This window comes from Periophthalmus magnuspinnatus, chromosome 11, assembly GCF_009829125.3.
Source record: "Periophthalmus magnuspinnatus isolate fPerMag1 chromosome 11, fPerMag1.2.pri, whole genome shotgun sequence".
Taxonomy (NCBI): domain Eukaryota; kingdom Metazoa; phylum Chordata; class Actinopteri; order Gobiiformes; family Gobiidae; genus Periophthalmus; species Periophthalmus magnuspinnatus.
In genome coordinates this window covers 16,363,625-16,385,894 of record NC_047136.2, presented here as the reverse complement: position 1 = coordinate 16,385,894, position 22,270 = coordinate 16,363,625, and the positions used below count along the sequence as shown (strand labels likewise).

The 22,270-nt window shown below is 40.3% G+C and overlaps 1 protein-coding gene across 1 annotated transcript in view; it reads right to left on the bottom strand.

The window, feature by feature from the left end:
• Nucleotides 1–240: 240 nt before the first annotated feature.
• LOC117379129 (tax1-binding protein 1 homolog A-like) overlaps nt 241–22,270 on the bottom strand; it is a 38,985-nt gene continuing 16,955 nt past the window's right edge. The window contains exons 4-17 of the mRNA XM_055225504.1: nt 21,631–21,821; nt 21,293–21,448; nt 14,045–14,193; nt 12,952–13,042; nt 12,688–12,873; nt 12,256–12,510; nt 11,985–12,179; nt 11,835–11,907; nt 11,063–11,688; nt 9,400–9,486; nt 6,284–6,467; nt 5,440–5,696; nt 4,698–4,759; nt 241–4,182 (exon numbers count right to left, since the gene is read on the bottom strand). Coding sequence (XP_055081479.1) covers nt 3,966–4,182; nt 4,698–4,759; nt 5,440–5,696; nt 6,284–6,467; nt 9,400–9,486; nt 11,063–11,688; nt 11,835–11,907; nt 11,985–12,179; nt 12,256–12,510; nt 12,688–12,873; nt 12,952–13,042; nt 14,045–14,193; nt 21,293–21,448; nt 21,631–21,821 — 2,729 coding nt within the window. The 3' untranslated portion in view covers nt 241–3,965. The remainder of the gene's footprint in view (nt 4,183–4,697; nt 4,760–5,439; nt 5,697–6,283; nt 6,468–9,399; nt 9,487–11,062; nt 11,689–11,834; nt 11,908–11,984; nt 12,180–12,255; nt 12,511–12,687; nt 12,874–12,951; nt 13,043–14,044; nt 14,194–21,292; nt 21,449–21,630; nt 21,822–22,270) is intronic.

Genomic DNA, 22,270 nt, shown 5'->3' with positions numbered 1-22,270 from the left:
TAAGAAACCAGCGCCTTTTTGTACGAGAGACAACCAGTTCATGTCAAATGTCTTTCGATACAAGACTGAAGCTGCTACATGGAAACGGAAAATGAGAAAAAAAACAGCAAAAAAATAAAAATAAAACTTAAAAAAGTGTTTGTGTCATTTGCAATAAATGCAATAAATCACAACAGAAACACATTTGAATGATCATTTATTCATAAAACAGTCGTACAATCTCACATGAAGATGGAGGAGACATGTTTTAAATTTAAAGAGCAATTTTTTTTATTTTTTTTTGTTATAGAGACATTTGACCACAGACAATATGCATTTTGATTTCATGTTAGACCTGCCACATTATAAACTTCATATTTCATCCGTGCAAAGGCTTTTCATGATAATTACTATATCAAATTATTGTTCCATACATTAAACAATATTTTAGGGGGCTCTGTGATTATCCTGTAAATTTTTAATTGGTAATAGGGAAGATTTTTTTGGTAATCATTTTAATATAATAACTGTACTTCCCAAAGTACAGGGTTACTTCCCACTTCCCACTGGGAGGCTACAAATGGCAAAAGCTTTATGACAACGATATGAAATGATGTGTTTCTTGCACGGCTCCTTCAGATACGATTTTTTTTTTTCTCTTTTCTGTTGAAAACCAGATTTTGTGCATTACTTAGTGTTTTATCCTGCCAATTACATTAACCACTTGAAATAGTTAGTGATATTCTTGAGTAGTTGTTTCCCCAAGTACTTTATTTAATTCATACTTTGGTAATTTCTTTTGAAGTAATGATACAGTTTGACAATTCCTTCGTCCTTTGCCAACTTAAAGGTCTTATATTACTCAAAATTGACTCATGTGAGCTTGTTCCAAGTCATGTTAAAAAGTTGTTACCTCATCAAAAACATACCTGGAGTTGTGTTTTCATTCATTTACACATGCTTGAGTAAACCTTATTACTCTGTCTACATCTCCAACATTTTCAGTCTGAGAACACAGCCGGGTTTGTGTTTAACATGTGTCAATGAAACGAAATGTTACTCCAGGTATGGTTTTGTTGAGGAAAGAACATTACAACAGGTCAGTAAACAAAGTAATACGGGCCCTTTAAGCGTTTCATTGTGCTATTTAGTTGTTGTTTTTTTTTATTTCAGCTTTACTTAGAATTCCGATTTAGTTCCTTTAGAAAAGGTTTGTGTCAGTGGCAAGTGTTCTATAATTTATTCCAATATGTTCGACTTTAAATGTATTATGCTGACAGGCTTATCAAAGCAGATTCACACAGGCTGTTTTAAGGCGACATTCGATTGTTTGGAGTAAAAACACATCTCCTGCTTATGCACTTCAGACAGTAAATATGGGCATCTGGTCTACACTTGTGACATGGAAAATAAAATCATAATAAAAACATTTGTACAGATCTGATGACTGTATAAAGAAGACTATGGAGCCAACACAAGCAGAACAGAAAGTAACTGTCCTTTAGAAATAAAACATGTAAAAGAAGAGTAAAAGATATAATGGACAGGCCCCTACACAGATTCATATGTACAGTACATTCACAATAAAGCCTTCTGTAGTGCACTTAGACTTATGATTTACTTTATACAAGAGTAGTGCTGCCACCTCAGGAATATGTCAGTGATAGAAAAGTGTTTTGTTGTCTGATAATCAGAAAGTTAACATTAGTATGCTATTTACTAGCTAGTCATGGCAAAACTCCATTTTGGTCTCTGAGAGTTGTGAAAAGTGTTTATAAACTCATCACGGTGAATAACTAGGTTGCTCGGAATGCATAAGATAAGTGAGGAATATTTTTAGACCAAACCATTTAAAATGACCTAGTTTTGGTTGAAAAACAGGTACAGCACCTTTAATAGTAGATCTTTCATTTAATATTTGATTTTTGTAGCCTGTTAAGCTGCAAATGTACACATCTTACATTGTTGTGTTCACTCCAAAACTAGAATAAAACTGGTACAGTGATATACATTTTTCAATTTTTCAATAATGGAATTACATTCAAACTATGCAGTATCAGACAAGTTATTTCCTGAAGTGGCAGCACTACCCTCACAATAAAAGCTGTTCCCTTCCCATTCAAGTACATGTCTACTCCCCTCGTCTCCATTATAAATACTTATTCTTATATATACTCTTGATTGCACTATTGCCCTACTCTTAGCAGCCTAAACTTTGTCATAAAGCAATTCTATGCAGCTTCCATGTTATAATTTCTTCCTTCCAAAACCGATTAAGCCTGATGCCCTGTCACACCATATATGCACCACCACAGAGATTATGTGGTATCACCCAAAGCCCATCTGATGCTGTCTGCAAACTTGTTTTTTTTTTTTACATTCTTTTAACATTTGCTGATTTCAGAAAAGTGCAATTGATTCAATAGTCACATGACAGCCCACCATTAAAGGAGACGTATTATGCTTTTCTGAGCTTTTGAACTGTCTGAAGCTTAAAACTTATCTGATAATGTGACAATAGCCTTGCTGCCAATTTATCATTTCAAAATTCTTCACTTCCCTTTTTTCCCAGCAGAGGGGGCCAGAGTCATTGTTGAATTGTTTCTCAGTCATGGTTCAACATGAGTGTGAGAGAGGGGGCATAGTGGGCAGGGCTATTAGTTCATTCTGAAATATGTTCTTCACTCAGGGTTCAGGTACAGGCCCCTTTAAGTAGTAGTATTTTTCAAAAGCCTGTCTAAAGCATACTCTGTCACCTTCAAGTGAGCTGAGGGCTGGACACAGTAGAAGGAGTAGGGGGGCTTCAGTGGGTGTGCTGAGGGCTGGACACAGTAGAAGGAGTAGGGGGGCTTCAGTGGGTCTGTGAGGGCTGGACACTAGAGGTGTGATTCTTTAAGTCCCTGGCCATTTGATTTGATTCCGATGTAATTCAAAAACGATTCTCGATTTGAAAACAATTCAAAATTAAATCCTGAAACTACATTCATTTCCCTGTGGTAACAATCTTATGTAAACTGTACATCCATACAAAATTATTATTATAGAATTATTCTTAGATCAGGCAAGAATCTAACAGAAGGTGCCTGAAATTGTATTTAGTTGTATTTATTTTATTAGTTCATAATTCAATAAAAATAATAGATCTATTCAATCATTATCTAAGGAGCCCAGTTAATTCCATACTGCAGTAATTAAACTTAAATACGTAGGCCTATTTTTCAAAGATAAAAATTAAAAATATTTTCTACTAAAGGTCATAGCCTATTTATGATGAACGGGGCTCTGGCCCTTTAACTCCAATAAGTTGTAGCTGTAGTTAGCAGCGAAGGAAAGCGAACAACATGGTAAAACAAGCATGGAGCTAAAGTGATTCAAAGTAGTGCTAATGTTCTGTTCATCTGTCCTCTGTCTCTCTGCAGTCTCATGTAAGTCTCCTCCCCTGTGTGTGCATGCTGCGTGTGTGCTGCATGTGTGTGCTGCATGTGTGTGTGTGTGTGTGTGTGTCTGTGCACTTGGAGACAGCCCCCCTTCTCCTTGTTCCGGTGCGTGGAGCTGTGGAGAGTCCAGCAGCAAACAATGACTTAAAAATGAGCACAATCTACAGGCTTAGTCCCTGTTTTTTTATTTTTTTTATTTAAAGGGGGCGTTTTATTGTGGCGGAGACACTTAATGCATTTTTAAATCGATTTTTAGAGAATTTAGAATTGATCGAGAATTGTTAAGATGTAGAATCATGCTCCTTTTAAGAATGTCCTACTGGACACAGAAGGGAGCTTAGGGTGCTTCAGTGGGTCGCTGAGGGCTGGACACAGTAGTGGGAGTACGGTGCTTCAGAGGGTCTGTTGAGGGCTGGATTCAGTAGCGAGACTAGGGTGCTTCAGTGGGTTGCTGAGGGCTGGACACAATAGCAGGAGTAGGGTGCTTTAGTGGGACTATGAGTGTTGGACACAGTAGGGAGCTTCAGTAGATCTGGACACAGTAGGGCTTCAGTCAGTCTGGTGGAAGTTGAGCACATGCCTGTCGAAGTGCGTGAGGACGTGTCTCTCAAACAGCTGCTGCTGACAGTGCAGAGGGAACTGCTCGGAGCAGACGGGGCAGATCTTCCAGTGACTCTCCACGTGCTGCTCAAAGCTCCTCTGCTCAAAGTGTGGAGGGAAGATGACCTCACAAAGGGGGCAGCGCAGCTGGGCCTCACTGCTCCTACTGCTCACACATAGGTACACAACATTTACTACTGGTAATCCATTAACTACAGGTTTCAGGTTACACACACTTTTGCAATTGGATTCATTCTTCAAAGATGCACTGAGTATTTCAATACCATGCATTAACTTGCATGCAGATTTCATTTAATAGCTGAACACAAAATGTTCTCAGGAAAATGTATATAAATGCTTAAAATGAGAAATTTTCTATGATTTAAATATTTCACAAATCTTTATACTATATTAATGAGCCCAGTGGACCGTGCTCCTCTGCTCTGCACTCATAAACATTCGTTGCAGAGTGATCTGCACTTGTCCACTTGAAAACTGATGGTTTTTAAGTGTATATTTAACCATGTGATGTCTGCTCTGCTCAGGTACAGAGCTTGTTAATGTGTGTGCGTTTTTTTTTTAAAGTATTTTAAATCAATTTGTGTTTTCTCATCAAGAAACCATTTCCACAGCCAAAAAACTAGAGGCAGACCTATAGTTCTATCTCAGCGTAGATCTCACCTGGAGTCAAAGCAGAAGGTGGCCCTGGCATCTGTGCGATTCTCAGACGAAGCTTCAGCTGCCTACAACACAAACATGACATTTACGAAACCACTATGACTGGTTTGATTTGGTCAGACTACTCAAGTGGAAAAGACACTTGTTACAAAATGGGCAGCCGTGTTTAAACTTTGAGATTAGCATACAGTAAAACCGTCTAACCAGCGCAAGTTGAGATAATCCGACAGAATAGTACAGAGCTTATGCAAAACCCGCCTAATTGTGCTTCGTTAGGCCTGTCTTTCTGAGCCTGACCCGCTGACGTTCATTAGTGCTGTATGTAAATGAGCCCTCCCCCTCCACTGTGAGCACACAGCTCTGGAGAGGAGCAAACGAGACTAGGAGATATGTGAAGCCTTGGGTCATAGTAGTGGCTATTTAAAGAACTGTGGAAATAACACGAAAATGAAGTGGCTGTAGTAGATAATCTATGTTGCATACATTACATTCTGATATGCCCCAGACTAGGAGGCTGGTGCTTATGAAAGAACTGTATTGTCTTCGACAAAAGCATTGGGCAAGATTACGCAAACATGCATGGATGAAATCTAAAACCTCCTCAGGCATGTTTTTGATGAGGGAACATTATAACATGGAAGAAAGCTCCAAACTGTTGATTTTGCATAATACCCTCTCTTTAAACAGTTGTATTAAAGTGCAGTACAAACACCCCATTTCTTCATCAGTCTGAGGAAGACCTCACCGTGTTGTCTGGGGGATGCTCTGCATTGTCCGGGGGACTGGTGCTGCGGCTGGGCTGAATACACACCACCTCCTGGCCCCAGCCTGGAGCTCCTGGGCCTGTACTGGAGGAGGCGGGGTTAGAGGGAAGGGTGGGGGAGCCGGGGTTAGGGGCAGGGTTAGAGGGAGAAAGGGGTGGAGCACAGGGCTGAAGGCCAGGCAGGCCCTCTGGAGGGGGGAGGGGCAGGAGATCTGGAGACACAGCAGCATCAACACACTCTGCACAGACACAAGAGAAGAATGGCAGGTGAGCTTATAAACATCCAACAATATGTATTTAAGTTTTATTATTACCATAAACTACTGCTATTTTTATTTTCACTATACTTATAGTTTATTATACTATATTTATCTATATTCATCTTCCATCTATATTCAATAACTATGAAAAACAACTTAAAAACAACGACTTTGTGTAAAAAAGCAACTCAACAATTGAACAAAATTATCAATTTAAAATATAATTGGCCAATAAAAGTTTTAAAGGACACAATGCAACTTTTTAAGTACAAACCTTTTTTTTAATTTAATTGAGCTGAAAAACCTGACTCTTTTTTGGACTGGAGTAGGCCCTCCTCTTGCTTGTTTACATGGAAATGGTGTTCCTTTGGCTATAATCTTCCACAGTATGGCATAAAATGCATCCATCTCCATGAAGAATGTTCTAAAGTGTGGTTTTAACTTTGTATTTCCATGCAATCCTGCAGGTGAACTCTAGAAAGTTACACTGTACCATTAAATTCCATTGTCATGTATATATATTACTTTAACCACTAACTATAATATAATAGTGTACTTAGTTGTACCTTTGGTGTCACTGGAGTAGGGATTTCCAAACCTCAGCTCTGGGGGCTGCTGGGGCACAAGGGGGGGTGGGCAGGGCTCCTGGGGGTAGGGCAGGGGGTACCTCAGGACCATGGTCTGTCTGACCTCTGACCCCTGTGCCCGGGCCTCCTGCTCCCTCTGTCTGCACACGTATCGCTGCAGCTCCTGGCACACAGCAGACAACATTGCACATTTGTTTTGAGTAAAGCCACAGTCACAATAACCTGTACAAAAGATTTGCTCATACGAAGCTCCCAGGTTGTACAAACTCTGGAGCTTGCAGATATTTGTGGAGGAGGGTGGAGTTTCTTACAGATTTATTTCGTTCTTACATTGTTCTAACATGCGCCGCATGGCCTTCCTAATGCATCTTTACGCCAATCCTACTATCACACGGCCGCTTTATGTCCACACTGTGTACAACTCTAGGCGTTGTCACTTCGACCTTATAAAGATCGTATGGCTTTTGGCACATTTTTGCAGATGGATTCCGTTTAGTGCAGAAGTTTTCAGATCATGGCTTTATGCATCTTTTACTACTCAAGCTTCTACATGAATGGACTAAGTTTTTAGTGGCTACGTGGAGCAAATAAAACACAACAACAACAAAAAGTTAAAACAAATGAGCGGACATGGGACGTCTGTGCGTAAGTGACGAGTATAATGGCACACAGCTGTCACGAGCCTTTCATACACTACAATACACATCAGTGTACAATAACTTTACTGATAAATCCACAGAAAAAAAAAAATAAAAATCCACTAAGCGCTCCAACTACAACAAGCTTATCCAGATGCTGTTACAAGCTACAAATGTAAATTATTCAATGGTTTAATGGCACAAAAGCCCTCAATAGAGAGTGGATATCAGCCTAATGCAAAAACAGCAGAGTTTACATTTTTCATTAGGCCCCCTGCAGCAGCGGTGATGATCCAAACCCGCTCCACAGCTGACAGAACTGCACTGCCATGGACTCGATTTTCGGTACCCAAACCTACTCTGTAGTGATTTATAAAACTTGATATAGAATTCTTTTTTATTGTAAATTGTATTGTTTATTGTTCAATTTGAACACTTAGTGGTTGCCATTTGAACATTTTTAGTCAACACTGAATGTCCTATGAAAATGGGGCAAACATCTTTGGGGAGCTATGGGGGTGGATTGGCCATTCTAGGGTCCCCCTTCATACAAAATATTTGACATGATCATCGACCTAGCTACGAACTTACAAATGCTCCACGAACACCATTTTTGTAAGGCAGCCTCAAGAAGGCCACAAGAAATGAGCAAAATAAAAAAAAAATTAATAATAAAATTGCTTGTAGACCATTCATGGCCAGTCGTATGGGTTATTGTGATCGAGGCATCAGTAACTGGTTGCAGAGTGGAGTAGGGCTGCTAAAATGGCAGGAATAAGGAAGATAGGTGAAGTGCATTTATATAAATGGTTTTTAAGGTGATAAAATGGGACTGAGGTAGGTAAGTAACTCTGGAAAAGTCAAATGCAGAGAACACATTTTCAAATCAGTGCCACTGGACGACCTGTCAGGAGGACATGTTGAGTTAGGCTAGGTAAGGACGGGAGGATTTTACCAATTGTACATGTTTTGGGTTGATGAGGTAACCCGGAGCACCAGTAGAAACCCACCAGACACTAGGAGAACATTAAAACTTTTCACAGAAATTCCCTACGCGCCGACAGAGTTCTAACCACTACGCCACCATGACACAAACCTGAGGTCGACAAAAGAAATTCTAGGTTTACGAAATACATGCCCTGTGCATTACTGCAACTATGTATGCTAAGTAATAACAAACATCATCTTCATGTGACAGAAACACAATGTAAGTGTTCGTTCATCCAAAAAACTCCAGCGTACTGACTCAGTTCTTTCTCTGGTTAGCTGTTAAACATGTGAATCTCTATGATTCCAATACAATAATTAGCCGAGTCCACAATAAAAAAAATAGGTCGACTAAAACGGTATTGACCCATTAATCAACCAAAGACTACAGCCGTAATATACACTCTTCTTCACTTAATTTGGACTTTTATTTAGTTTCTTTTGACTCTTAGAATTATGTGCTAGGATTTAATAACTTACAGACAGCAGCTTCATTCCATGTTCCACTCCAAATATTCTGTTAAAAATGTGCTGTTAAAAGTGCTTTTCCATGGCCTAAGCAAACTATTTCCACAAAGCTGGTGAGTGCAGAAGTTTCCTCTTCACTGCGCCTGGCCTTTGTAATTAAAGGAGAAATGGAGCATTAGTACCCTACTCATGACTGTAATGGTGTCAGCCTGTGGTGCTGTGAGCCCCCCTCTCTTTCTTTACTCCTTTCTCACTCTCTCTATACCTCTTCTCTTTCTCTCTCACCTCTTTTCCTTCCCTCCTCTTCCCCTCTTCTGTCTCTTTTCATACTCCCCATTTCTCTTCCTCCTTATCTCTCTCCCCCCTCTATCTCCTCCTTTCTCTCTCACCGTGTTCTTTCTCTCCTCTCTGTCTCTCTCTCTCTCCCTCTCTCCCCCTTCTCCCTTCTTCTTCCTCTCTCCCTCTTCTCTTTTTCTCCCTCCCCCCTCTCGCTCTTCTCCTGATGACTTCATTAGCGCGTGGTGGTGCACGTTAACATTTAAACCAGGGTTGAGGAGGCGAAACAGACATGTCGGCTGGCATTTGCACTGTCTGATGGCACGGTACTAAAAGCCCGAGCCCACTTTGGATGTATTCATTATAGAGGGATAAAGAGAGGGAGAACGCTTACACACAAGATAAGGGTTATGGTATTTCAGAGCCATTTGAAATACACTTTAAAGATGTGTAGTTTGACATATCAAATAGAGCAATCAGAGTCTAAAGAAGAAATCAAGCCTAAGTTTAACCTTTTTAAACATGTTCCTGTGCGATCATTTGTCTTTCAGTTTCAATTTGAATGCTTTAGAGTAGGGCTCAATGATTTGGGAAAATGATCAAATTGCACTTGTGATTAGAATTTAAGTTAACAATCACCACTGGACTCTAAGTTGTGAAAAGCACTTACAATCTCATCGCGGTGAATAATTATGATGCTCGGAAGGTAATAACTTTGTTTGGTACCTCCAGGAGCTGCTCTTTGTCTCTGAGGGCCAGGGCTAGGCTGCGTTTTAGGTCTGCCACTTCACACGCCCGCTCCGCCATCTGCATCTGAACACACACAACACATCAATACCAGTCAATACCAGTTTACTATTATTACTTAAACTATACTACTTTATTTTATATACTACTTTATTTAAAAAAAAATCATGATTAAACTCATGATTGACAAGTTTAATCTGCCTTTATTGATCGGCATGTGTGAATGAAACAAAACACAACACCTTAAGTTTTTGATGCGGAAACAACATTATAACAGAGGTCTGAAAATAGTGTAATATGGGCCCTTTAAGTACAAACTTTGGGATCAGTCTCCAAGAAATGAATATCCCAAAGAAACACGGAAACCCAACGTGTGTGTGTGGATAAGAGGCTGTCTCAGTCCAGGGGAGCACAGTAAATCCTCTCCTCTGCCCTGACGTAGTAGGAGTAGGATAGTTTACATGGACAGTCGCTCTTCTCTCCTTACACATGATCCCTCCTGCGTCCTGTCTCCTCTCCGCTCTTCCTGTCACCGCTGCTTTTTCCTGCCCTAAATCCAGCTCCGTCTTCGGGCCCAGCTCCTCTTTCATCTCCCGTGTCCTCTCCGGCTCTCCTCTGGATTTACTGCCCCGAGTGAGGAGGTTAAGTTCAGGTGAAGGGAGTTAACTTGTCCACCTCTCTCTCCCTCTCTGCCTTCTCTGGGTGGTGGATGTAAACAGTCATAAAACATGGCATTGTGTCGGTCTGGGGGAGGCCATTAGAGGCCACTTGGGGCCCGGAGCCTCTATCAAAGACACGGGAGGGCCTTATTTACAGCTGAGATAAACATAACTTCTCTGGCTGAGATTAAACGCTGCACGCACAGCCAGGGAGAGCAGCGCAGGGAGGACAGGATTGGGAGAGAGTTGCACGCATTTACCACACACATGGATAAGCAAGGAGGATGACAAATTAGGGCAGAATGATTTGGGGAGAAAAAATAAAAAAACAATAGATTTTTCTGACAAGCATTTTGATTGTGATTAGATTTGTGATTTATGTTTAAATAATGGCATTCTTTTCAAAGTTTACATTTTAAACCAAGAGGACAGACAAAAGACTAAAATATAAAACTCACAAACCTACAGGGTTAGCAGTTTTTATGCAGAATAAGGCAGGAGATTTTGTTGTTTTTGGTGAAATTATGTACTTAAAAAATGTCAGCCTTTGGGATTTGATTGTGATTTCAAATTGTGATTTCAATTCAATTGCAATTAATCTTGCAGCCCAATGACAAATGTAAAAAAGAGCCATAATTAATTAATTGTATACATTAATACATTGTACATATACACATATATTTGTATATCTGTGTACCTTTTTTTAGTATTTGTACTTGCTCAAATGAAAATCTACTTTCGATACTAGTTTTAGTATTGATTCGTACCTGATTTTCGATACTTTGTCAACTCTATTAAGACATTTACTGCAGTAACCAATAATAGTGACCTAAAATATTTTAAATCCTAGCACTAGTCATTCATTTTCATTTACAGTTGAAAAATATCTGTTGAATCATGTGCTTTTCAATCTTATACACTAGGCATAAACAGATAAGCTGAGAATGAATTGTTCCTGTTGTTTGTGTGTGGGCGGGACTTACCCTGAATCGCTCCTCTTCATTGGCCAGTCTCTGCTTGAGTGTCTCGTTTATGGCACACTGTTCTTTCCACTTCTGTTCCATCAGGGCTAGCTCCTCCTCCACTGTGGGACTTGTGTCTTCCTCCTTCATCCTGGGGCTTGTCTCTTTCTCCTCCACCCTGGAGCTCATCTTCTCCTCCACTACAGGGCTCTCCTCCTCCACTGTGGGACTCTCCTCCTCTGCCGTGGGGCTTGTCTCCTCTTCTTCCTCATCTGTATCTGTGTCCTCCTCCTCATCTGTATCTGTATCCTCCTGTCCTTCTTCCCTGTCACTGTCCCCCTCCACTGCCCTGTCCTCACTGCTGCTCGGTGTCTCAACCTTTGTCTCCCCGTGAGTGTCCACCTGCACCCAGCTGCCCAGTGGAAGGCTCTGTACTGTCTCTGTGAGCTTGTCTTCTGCTTGGACATCTGAGACATCAGGTCTGAAGTCTCCAGGGGTCTTGGTCTGGTCTTTGTCCTCAGTAGCACCGCCCCTCAGGACTCCCTCACTCTCAGAGCAGATGAGCGGTTGAATGAGTGCACATGTCCCTGTGTTTACTTCAGGGTTGATTGTCATAGCGTCTTCAAGGATTGCACTTTCTATATTTCCTATGGAAGTATATATGGAAAAAAAGAGAATGGAGAGTATCAATATTAGGGCAATTATAGGAATTTTCAGTTAACAAATCAACTGAAAAAAACTTATGCTATATAAATAGCAACATGCACATGTTCTGTAGATGTGTGTACAGTACCTGCTGTGGGGGACTCTGGGCTGGAGGTGAGTGGCCCCTGTGTTGTCTCTGTCGAAACGTTTCTCTTTGGCTCCTGAAGCACACTCTATGTTAATATTGGATTATATCTGTGTGTGTATTCACCTAGTGTTAACTGAGAGCAGGACTCACCCCCTGAGCCTCTGGGCTGCTGTTGAGCTTGGCTACCTGCCTGCGCAGCCTCTGACACTCCCTGTACTTCTCCTTGTAATGCTCTGCAGCCATGTGCAGGCGCAGCTTTAGCTCCTCCACCTCCCTCTGCAGCTCCACCTCTGCCTCTGACACCACCAGAATGCTGGGGAGGGCCTCTCCGCTGGGCCCAACAGCCTGACACAAGTGTATGTCATGTTTTGCATATATCTTTAAGGCTGTATTTGCACTGTTATATAAGAGGTGTTCTCACCAGTGTTTGACTGTTTGTGGTGCTCCTCAGGCGGTCCAGCTGGCTCTCTATGCGCTGACACTCGGCTTGTGCCTCAGACAGACTGGCTCTGAGCTTGTCTGCCTCTAGCCGGGCTCGGTACAACTCCGTCATGGAGTGGTCACGGGCACTGGCTGAGTCTCTCAGCTCTGAGGCCAGCAGAGAGGCCTGCTGCCTGGATGCCTGCAGCTGCTCCTCAGCCTGACGGAGCTGCTCTCGCACACGGGATAGCTCTGCCTGAACACAGCACAGCAGTGGAATTTATGTGTTAGGATGTGAAACAATGCGCTATAGTATTCTATACCATAATGTACTATGGTCCCTGTAGTTCCCTCTGCTTTTACCATTGCCAGCATCAAAACATTTATAGTACCCGCCCTCTAAGCAGAAACATCAGAACTGAAGAGCATATACCTTATCTGCCTTATGCTGCAACAGCTCCTTCTCCAGACCATCCCTCTGAGCCACACAGAGCCGCAGCCTTTCGAGCTCCTCCTGGAACTGTGCGATGGTCACCTCTCTATTCAGCTCCACGGCCTTCAGCATCTGCAGCTCTGCACTCAGCTTGGTATTCTCCAGCTCCGTGCTACGCAGGTGGGCCTAACATACATACACACACATATACAGACATGTTATAAAGGCATAGAGACACCAGTCTGCTGGCCCCTAGTGTCATACTTTGTACAGGTCTCGTTCATCCTTCTCATTCTTGAGCTGGCTCTCTAGGCTATCCCTCTCTCCAGTCAGCTTCTTCAGACGCTCACGTAGGCTAAAAAGAGCAAAACAGGATAGTGTTAAAGAAAGGAAATAAATATAATAATATAAAGTGTATATTCATTAAAATGCCATGCTCTTTACAGAGTTAAGTCCTAAATGATAGTGAATGACCTCTAACCTCTCCATCCATCATTGCACACTAAAAATCACAGGCATCCAAACTGCCAGCTTTGGGTTAGGGACTATTTCTTGTAACTAGAGATTGACCGATATGCAATTTTTCATGGCCAATGCTGATGCTGATCGTTTAGAACCCAGAGAAACCGATGATCCATAAGCTCTATCGATATTTTTGGGCCAATCTGTGGTCCTGATTTTGAGTATTTTCCTTGAATGATATAATTTAATTTTCTTACAAAATCAACCACAAATTTTAAGGATAGTAGTGTAGTCATTTTGTGAAGTTATCTCTTCGCAGTTTTAAAGAAATAATGTTTTATGTGCGCTCTTTAGGCAGCAAGTCGACCAAAACAAAATATCGGCCCGTGCTAGAGATTTAAAGCATATAGCTGATATGCTAAAAAGGGCAATAATTCAATTCAATTCATTTCATTTATTTTTGTAACGCCCAAAATCACAACAACAGTTGTCTCGAAGGGCGTTCATGTTTTGGTTAGTGGAGATAGATCGATATATCGGTTGGCCCTATATCGATCTATCTCCACTATTGACTAGTAAATTTAATATTACCAATTTTACTTGACTATAAAGATCAGTTCATTTGCTTCACTTCAAATTTAGTAAAGAAAATTGATAGAAACCTAATGATAAATCTTACTGCTTGCCTGATTGCTGTCTGAGTACTGCGTATGTAGTAGTACAAGTACATTGACAAGTACATACATTCCGATCCCTTTAGTATAGTATTTGGTTGGCAACAGATGGTCATTTCCCTGCACTGAGCAGATCTTGCAGATGGAGGTGGTGTGAGTAGATATGAGCAGTTAGGAGCAGACAGAGCAGTTGTGAGCAGACGTATGAGCCAGAGCAGTACCAGTGCAGCTCGGTTTCCTTCTGCAGACCTCGCTGGGTCACTCCGAGCAGGTCCTCCTCCAGCTGCCTCACTCTCTCGGTGGCCTCGCTCAACCGTCTGCGCACCTCCTCCCTCTCCTCCGACAGGCCCTGGGATGAGCGCAGCAGCTCCTACAAAACACAAACACGCTCTTAAAGTGGGACTAAACACCCTAAACTCCACCCACAACCATATTTCAAATAGAGGTGCTAAACTGGGACGTACCTGGAGGACTAAAGAAGAGAGTGAGGAGGGAGGAGGAGTGGGTGGGTGGGTATAAGAACAGTGTGACTGGTCTAACAGTTATCCACACTTCAAAGAATCAGAATCCTTTTATTGCCATCGTTTGTGAACACAGTTCACGAAGTTAAAAAAAGATATGCTTAAAAATCAAATAAAATACTTAAAGGTAGAAAATATATACAACAGCAGCATCAGAACAAACAGTGCAAACATAACTTATTAAAGTGGCCGGTGTTATAAAGTGTCCAGTTTTGTGCAAATATTATAAAGTCTGCATCTGCAGCCAGGTGTTTGCAATCAGAAAAACCTGTCTGTAATAAGAAGTCTGTGTGATGTCACCAACTACTGGAAATTGCAATGGTCACTGAAGGCAGGACACACTAAGATTTAGGCATTTTTGACTAGAAAGCTGCACATTACCTAGTTTGCAAAAAAAAAAAATGCAAAAAATGGCTAGGAACAGTAGACAATGCTATTAAAACTTATAACATAAAACATATACAGTCTGCTCGAGGGCACACCAAACAAACCTGCTTCCAAATTATTATGCACAATAGAGTTTCAAACCATCTTATTGTTGCAAAGAGCTGAAAATGGTTTGTTTATTTTTAGTTAGAAGCATTAGCATATTACTGAAATCAAAAGCTATTTCAATCAAAACATCTTAACAGGTCAAATTACATTTTAACATAAGACCTCTTATTTGATAGGAGCTTCAGAATTCTTGCATCTACTGGCATTTAACAAATAAAAATAATTGACCTAAAACAGGAAAAGGTTGGTCTGATTTCATTTCATGACAGTGAGAAAATATGTCTTTTTATATAGTGTATGTAAACTTCTGATTTCAACTGCATATATAGTTTAGTAGTGGATTTAATGTTTAGTTACACTTTGACAAATACATTATAAGATAAGATATGCCTTTATTAGTCCCACAGTGGGGACTAATAATTATTATCATCACATGTTCAATCAACATGTTAAACAGGTGTATCTCAATGTTCACATTTGTTTTAATGTTGATTAAGTTGCTGTAGCCGATTATATGACTGTAAAATAACCAATTGCCATGTTTATTGACAGTATGAAGGGATATTTCAACAGGTGAAGTGTCTGAAGCCAGATATGTGTAGCCCTATTGATTAAAATCATATATACACTGGCTCTGCCCAACTGACATAAGTGCAATTTTTGAACACAGCAAAACAAAATCACAAGTTGCTTCTGTATGAAGCAATGTTACCTCTTCACAAAGGTTTGGAGCATTTTCTCTCCTCTCCCATTGCCATAAATCATTTCAACATGACTCTTCTATTTGCATTTTTCGACAGTAAGAATCCACCAGCACAAATCTCCATACTTAATATGTCAGTCTAAGGATGCCTTCTAGATCATATTTTAGTGGCTAATACTGGGCTTTTAAAATTTCGTATAAAATATTTAACATTTTACACTGCGTCAAAATTATAACGAGACCACGCAGACCAGCTTTTCTTTTATGCATTTTCATGCATTTTCATGCTTTCTTATTTTCTGCAAGTTTATTATTAATTGAAATTGGATTTAAATATGTTCTATGGAACATTTCTTATGAACTGACTGCGACCTGCTTTGTCTCTATGGAGATATTGTTTTGTCTGGAATGTTCCACGGGATGGCAGTAAATGTATGTAACTCCATGAAAACAAGCAAGTTGCAGGCAAGTAACAGCAAGAGTGCATATTTTTATTTTGAGCAATAAGAATAGATGTAGTTGAATAAATGCAAGATAAATATGCTTATTGCTTTGGCTGGAATGTTCCAGTTTAGCATAACCTCTCCATAGAGACAAGCCTTTGGCAGACACCCCTCCAGAAAAGTTACATAGTTCAGCTTTAGATCTTGTGACAACTTAGAGCCAGAATGCACAATAATGTGTTCTTTAATTCCATTTTAATCATGCTATTGATCACCTTGGAATAAATATTTCACATTTTCTAGCTTAAAATAATGTCTGCATTTGGAAAATATACTTTATAAACTTTACCTCCATTTCCAATGAAGCATTTAGCTGCTGGAACTCCCTCAGCTGTCAGCAACAGGAATGAACATTTAGAAGGTAAACAAATGAAGTCCTTATCCTCCATAAATGCTATGCTAATAGAGCCATGTGTTTGTTGTGAACACAGTTTGACCACAGTTTCAGAGTTCAGAGTTTTACCAGTGACACAACAATGTGGGCAAAATGCAAACAGAGCATTTTTGAGAGCTCAAACAAGATGACTTTGGCTTAATAAATTAACAAGTGAGAATGAAGTGAAAATATGACTTCAGGTATATTTTTGATGAGGTGACAACAGTATAACATGATTAAAAACTCTAAGTCAATTTTGCATACTATGTGTTTTTTCATACTGCTTCATGATGAAATCAGTAATTCATAATATTCCTACATCCATCTGCAGTCCCAACCCATCTATAAAATGCAATCACTTACACTGCCCAGTCTTCTTCTCATTAGAAGATAGGATCACTTATGCTCCATCTTTTTGGCCATCTCTGACACAATATTTCAAATGTTATGTATCTAAATCAAACATCTGTGATATAAGCTGCACCTCCACTATAACAGGACTCCGCTCCCGGGCACTGGCTTATCTTATCAGCACCTCCACAAATCAGTTCTTACAAATGATGACAACCTGCTGATAATCTTCGAAGATACACTGGCGTAGACAAAGCACTAACTATCAGCCATATTAATACAGCCATCGTGTAAAACAATCACAGGTCCATTATGTTGCTTTTATGATCTGGTATTATAATGATAAATCTTGAGGGAAAATGGTGATGTAGTGAGAAATGGCGCAGTTTCAACTTGCCGCTGGTCTGCCAGGGGACGTTAAATCACGGTAAAAATCTACTTGACAGGACGACATACTTCTGCAGACACACCCACTGCTCCTCTGAGAAACTACAGAGGCTGCACATGGTTAGTGTGCTATAACCACATTTTTCCCCAGGTATTTCAGCCAAATTTGTCTCAACCTGGTACAGATACATTGTATAAGCAGCTCTTGAGATCAAAAGAGGCCCACTCCATACTGTTTGCATTTAATCAGAAAGCATTTTATTGTCAGATAATCAGGAAGTGCACATTAGCTTGCTAGCTGTTGTTAGCTTTACCATCACAGCAAAACGGTGCTGGTCTCTGAGAGTTGTCTCTTATAAACTCATCGTGATGGATATTTGGGATGCTCAGAATGCATAAGGTAATTGAGGAATAGCTTGGTTTTGACCACTGCAAACCACAAGCAAATCTGAAAGAACTGAAATAACCTAATCAATTTATACATCACATTAGGATAAATGTAGGAATTTTACAATATCTGATTTAAATGCAATCTAATAATAATTATTATAGCACTATACATTTGACAATGTGACATCTCCACTAAGGGGAAGTTGTTTTATGCTGTCAATTCAGGCTTTAAATGTGCCTAAAGTAATAAAAAATTCAAACGAATTCTGAAGCTGTTATTATTTGAAAAGTTCAAACTTGATTTTGACAAATTTACTATCCTATATGGTGGGGCGTCTGCCATCTGCTTGTCTCTATGGAGTTGTTGAATAGCTTTGCCTGAAATGGTCCATAGTAAAATTTGTATAATAATTATTAAATTAAAGGCAGCCCTCACCTGTCAGTCACAGAGGTCAGTAGAGTAGCCAAAAATTGTACTCAAGTAAGATTAACATTATCTGAAAATATTACTCAAGTAGAAGTGCAAAGGAGTGGTCCAAGAAATTATTCAAGAGTAAAAAGTATTTGTAATAACTGTCGGGACATAAACTTTAAATTATAAATTAGATGTTTTGCGATTTAAAGGGTTAAACATAAAATAAGGTGCAAAATCTAGTATTTTCTAAAGATAGACAAAATAATTTTCATATGAAAATATAAATGCATACAGAGGTGGGTAGTACTCAATTGCATTTATACAGTCACATTAACTTGAGTAACTCTTTAAAGAAATTGTACCTTTCAAAGTACTTTTCTAGCGGCATATTTTTACATCTACTTAAGTAAAAGTACTGTTACTTCAATAAAAATATTTACTCAAGTAAAAGTTTTGTTTACTCTTCCCACTGTAAGTAAGTCTACAAGTGACAAAACTTTGTGTCAATAACATGAAATTTGTTTCTTGCACTGCTCTTTCAGATATGATTTACTTTTCAAAAATTTATATTCTTTGAAAATAGAATATTTTGTGCATTATTTAATGTTTGGTTCTTCCAATTAGATTCACTTAAAGGAGTTCACTTGGAGTAATATTAGTTTGAAGTAACATTACTCTTACTTGACTAAGAGTAATGTTAAAATGTAATATGTTAATTGAACTAACAGTACTCTTGGTTAAAACGTTCAGTTACTCTTCCCACTGTGACTAAATTGTGACAAAAGCGTTATATTGAATTTCTTTAAAAAGTAGCTAAAGTACAAGTAGCAGACTTTGTACCACCTCTGGTCAGTCCACATGTGCATGCCCCGCGCTCGTGCACGCTCCTGGAGATTACTGTAGGACTTTTTTACGGCGGGCGTTTGGGGAAGCACTTTAGCAGTGCATAAAGACCTTATAAAAAGTGTAGTCGTAAAATTAGCAGCCGCAAAATATGTACTTATGTTTTCATGTGCGACAGGCTATTTTTCATTGGTTATAGCATAGCGCACCTACTGTACGTGTGCGTAAAAGTTTGGCATGCTAGCTCCTCGCAGTATATCTGCGTGAGGACAGGCCTGGTGAATGAAAGCGGCGTCTTAATAACAGTCTTTGTATTACCACCACGTTTACGGCTCTTTTGTCCTCCATAAAAAAGAAAAAAGTACAGGGGAGTAACTCGAAGCAGGCCTGAGAGGCAAGAGCTGGTAAGGTCGGTCCACAGTTGTACACCAGGGGGCGATGTGAGACCAGATTCTGTGTCACTCTCACACTACAGGCTGACCCCTCCCCCACCCACCCTCAGAGGGGATGGTAAATGCTTTTAGTTAGGGCTGAGTGAATTTGGGAAAATATCTGGTTCCAATTGTTGTCTCAAATAGAGCATTTCTGACCTGTGTTGCAATTGTGATTAGGTTTGTAATATAGATTTGAAGTGAAAAAATTAGACTAACCAGAGGTATTAAAATGTGAATGATGATTATGCTAACTGAAAAACTGATAGACATTGCATTTCAGAACATGCTTGAAAATGCTGCTAGCCCTGTAGTTTAGACTTCTACAAAGAATAAGACCCCATGGAGACACAGGGAGGGCATCTGACACAGGGACATTTCAGAACACATTTGTAGCGGTCTAAACTTCAGGGTTAGCAGCTATTAAACAGAGTAAGACCATATGGAGACACAGGGAGGGCATCTGACACATAGGGACATTTCAGAACATGTATTAAATGTTATCAATACAAAATCAGTCATTGCTATAGAATAATTGTGACAGTTCAAATTGTAATTTATCCTTCAGTCCTTTGACAATGTTAGTTTTTAATAGTTTATCGCACATGCTAGATTGACCTCCCCCCCAAAAAACTGTGTATATGTTTGATTTATAACCCCAACATCACATAAAATTCTTTTACTAGGTCACACTCACAATTGCTAAAAATTTAATAAATCAAAAATAAAATATAATTATCCCAGAATTAAATAATGACTCAATTGTGTAAGAAAACAATATAAACATGTATTAAACATCTTTTTCTCTTAACTGACAATTGCCTGAGTGGTAGTAAATTTGTTCAATCAACCATCAATTAGTTTTTACAGCGCATTTCCTGTTTTATGGGTGTGTAAGGGAAAAAAGAATGGTCATTATTTAGTCACTGATTACTCAGTAGCTATAATTAAGTTGATACTACTTCAGATGCCATGTCTGTCTCTGCCTGTGATGCATTGTGTTGAATCTGCTGATGGGAAATGCGATGAAAGGGTCTGTGTGAGCGCTTTAATTCCCCCTCTCTCTCTACGTCTCTCTCTCTCTCTCTCTCTCTCAGCGGGAGTGAGGAATGTGCCGGTGGTGGGGTGAGAATCGCCGTGGTGCGCAAGGCCTGGCCAGTGTGATGGCGTGACTGAGCGCACTTTGTCCCTGAGGCTGGGCAGGGCTTGAGCTTTCCTCTCATTCCACACTAGCTTCTAAAAGGGCTTTGCAGGCGGGTGGCATAATGAGAGTGTTTGTGTTGTTTGCTGCGCGCTGGCACATGTGTGGGGCCCCGCGGTGCCAGAGGACGGGGGAGGAGGGGGGTAGAGGAGGGGGGATGTTTGACGTCATGGGTGCCGGGCCTGCGGTGGCGTCCCAGTTCCGTTCTGGCCCACTGAGTCAGGTCGTAAAGGCTGCTGTGGCACTGGCTCTCAGACGGGGACAGGAGCTCCTCTGCTGCTGCTGCTGCTCTCAGCCTGTGATCACTGTGGAGGAACTGGCTCCAAATCCATGTGTAAACACAGAGTCTACGCCAGAGTCTGTGCGCTGACCACTACAAGTAAACATACACTGACGTTTGAAGAACAATGCCCTGTACTATAAACACTCAGCGAGCCATAGTTCTATCCTGCGGATCTTTGCACTCAAAGTTTGCAGATTCAGAATCTTCAAGATCATCCATTAATATCAGCAGTGGGGGGTGGCAAACCTTATCCAGATCTTAAGGTATGCTTGGTCAAGACTATCTTAGCTTAAAAGTTGGCTATTGTGTATGAGGAAACTCCCTCAGGTACAGAATGGAACACAGAAAGTGCCCACACTGCCCAGGAGTTAAATCTGGGACCCTCTTGCTGTGAGGTAAAACTGCAAGCCATCCAGTCATCCAGGTATAAAAAGTAGTTTTAAAAGTCTTGAATAATGCATTACATACGGGACTGTTATCTGGCACAGATAAACCACTTATTTAAATTATCTAAACAATCTTCTCTTGCGTGTGGTATAGAGAGAATACATGGTTGTGCATATATCTGACCTGGTTGTGTGTCCGGAGCAGAGCGCAGGTGTCCCTCTCGTGGTCTCTCTCCTGGGCCAGGCGTCTGTGCTCCTCCTGCAGCTGCTGTTTGTCCTCCTGGAGCAGGCGCATAGTCTTCAGTAGCTCCCTCCGCTCCTGCTGGGCCTCCTCCACCCTCTGCACACAGTATAATGGCCAGAATGTACAACGCAAGATTGAAACAACAACCCCCCCAAAGGGCTTTACAGACAAAGTCCAGATCTAACCCATGAATATTCCTTTATTTACCTCATGGATTCATCCCTCTCATTAAAATACCAGAGCATGATTGAGCTAAACCTGTGATGTGGTGAGAGTACCTGAAGCAGGCCGGTCTTCGTGCTAACCACTAGTATGTCCGAGTTCGACTCATCCTCAGTGACGGTCAGCAGCTCCTCAGTGGGTGTGGCTGCTCTGAACTGGAATGGAGTACTGGCCCCTCGGATGTCCCCAGAATGGGTCACGTAACAGAACTGGTAGAACTCTCCGTCTGACTTTGGGACATAATAGCCTGCAGAAGACAAGAGAGTTCTTTTGCTCACAATATATATTTGTAATTAAGAAGTATATATTTTAGTGCCACTTTCTCTTAAACTTACTAATATGAAATAGTAAGATGTACAGACTGGGTCCTTAACAAAACTAATAGTCAATGTCAAGACGAAAAATGAACAAATCATGTGTTAAATAGTGTTTAAATGAACTCACTAAAATCTCCTCAAGACTTATTTTTTTTCCTTTAAAATAATATTAGCAAAGGAGAAATAAAAATACATGAACTGTCTAAAAATATAACTTCAAAAATTCAAATTTATAAAATTCTAAGTTATAAACTACAGCTTATAGTTGTATTACTGGAGTCATAGCACTGTTTGTCAAATTGAATTGTACTGCTACTCATTCCTACCTTAATCCAAAATGAGCCAAAAATTGTTAATTATTTATCATCAGTGTTGATAA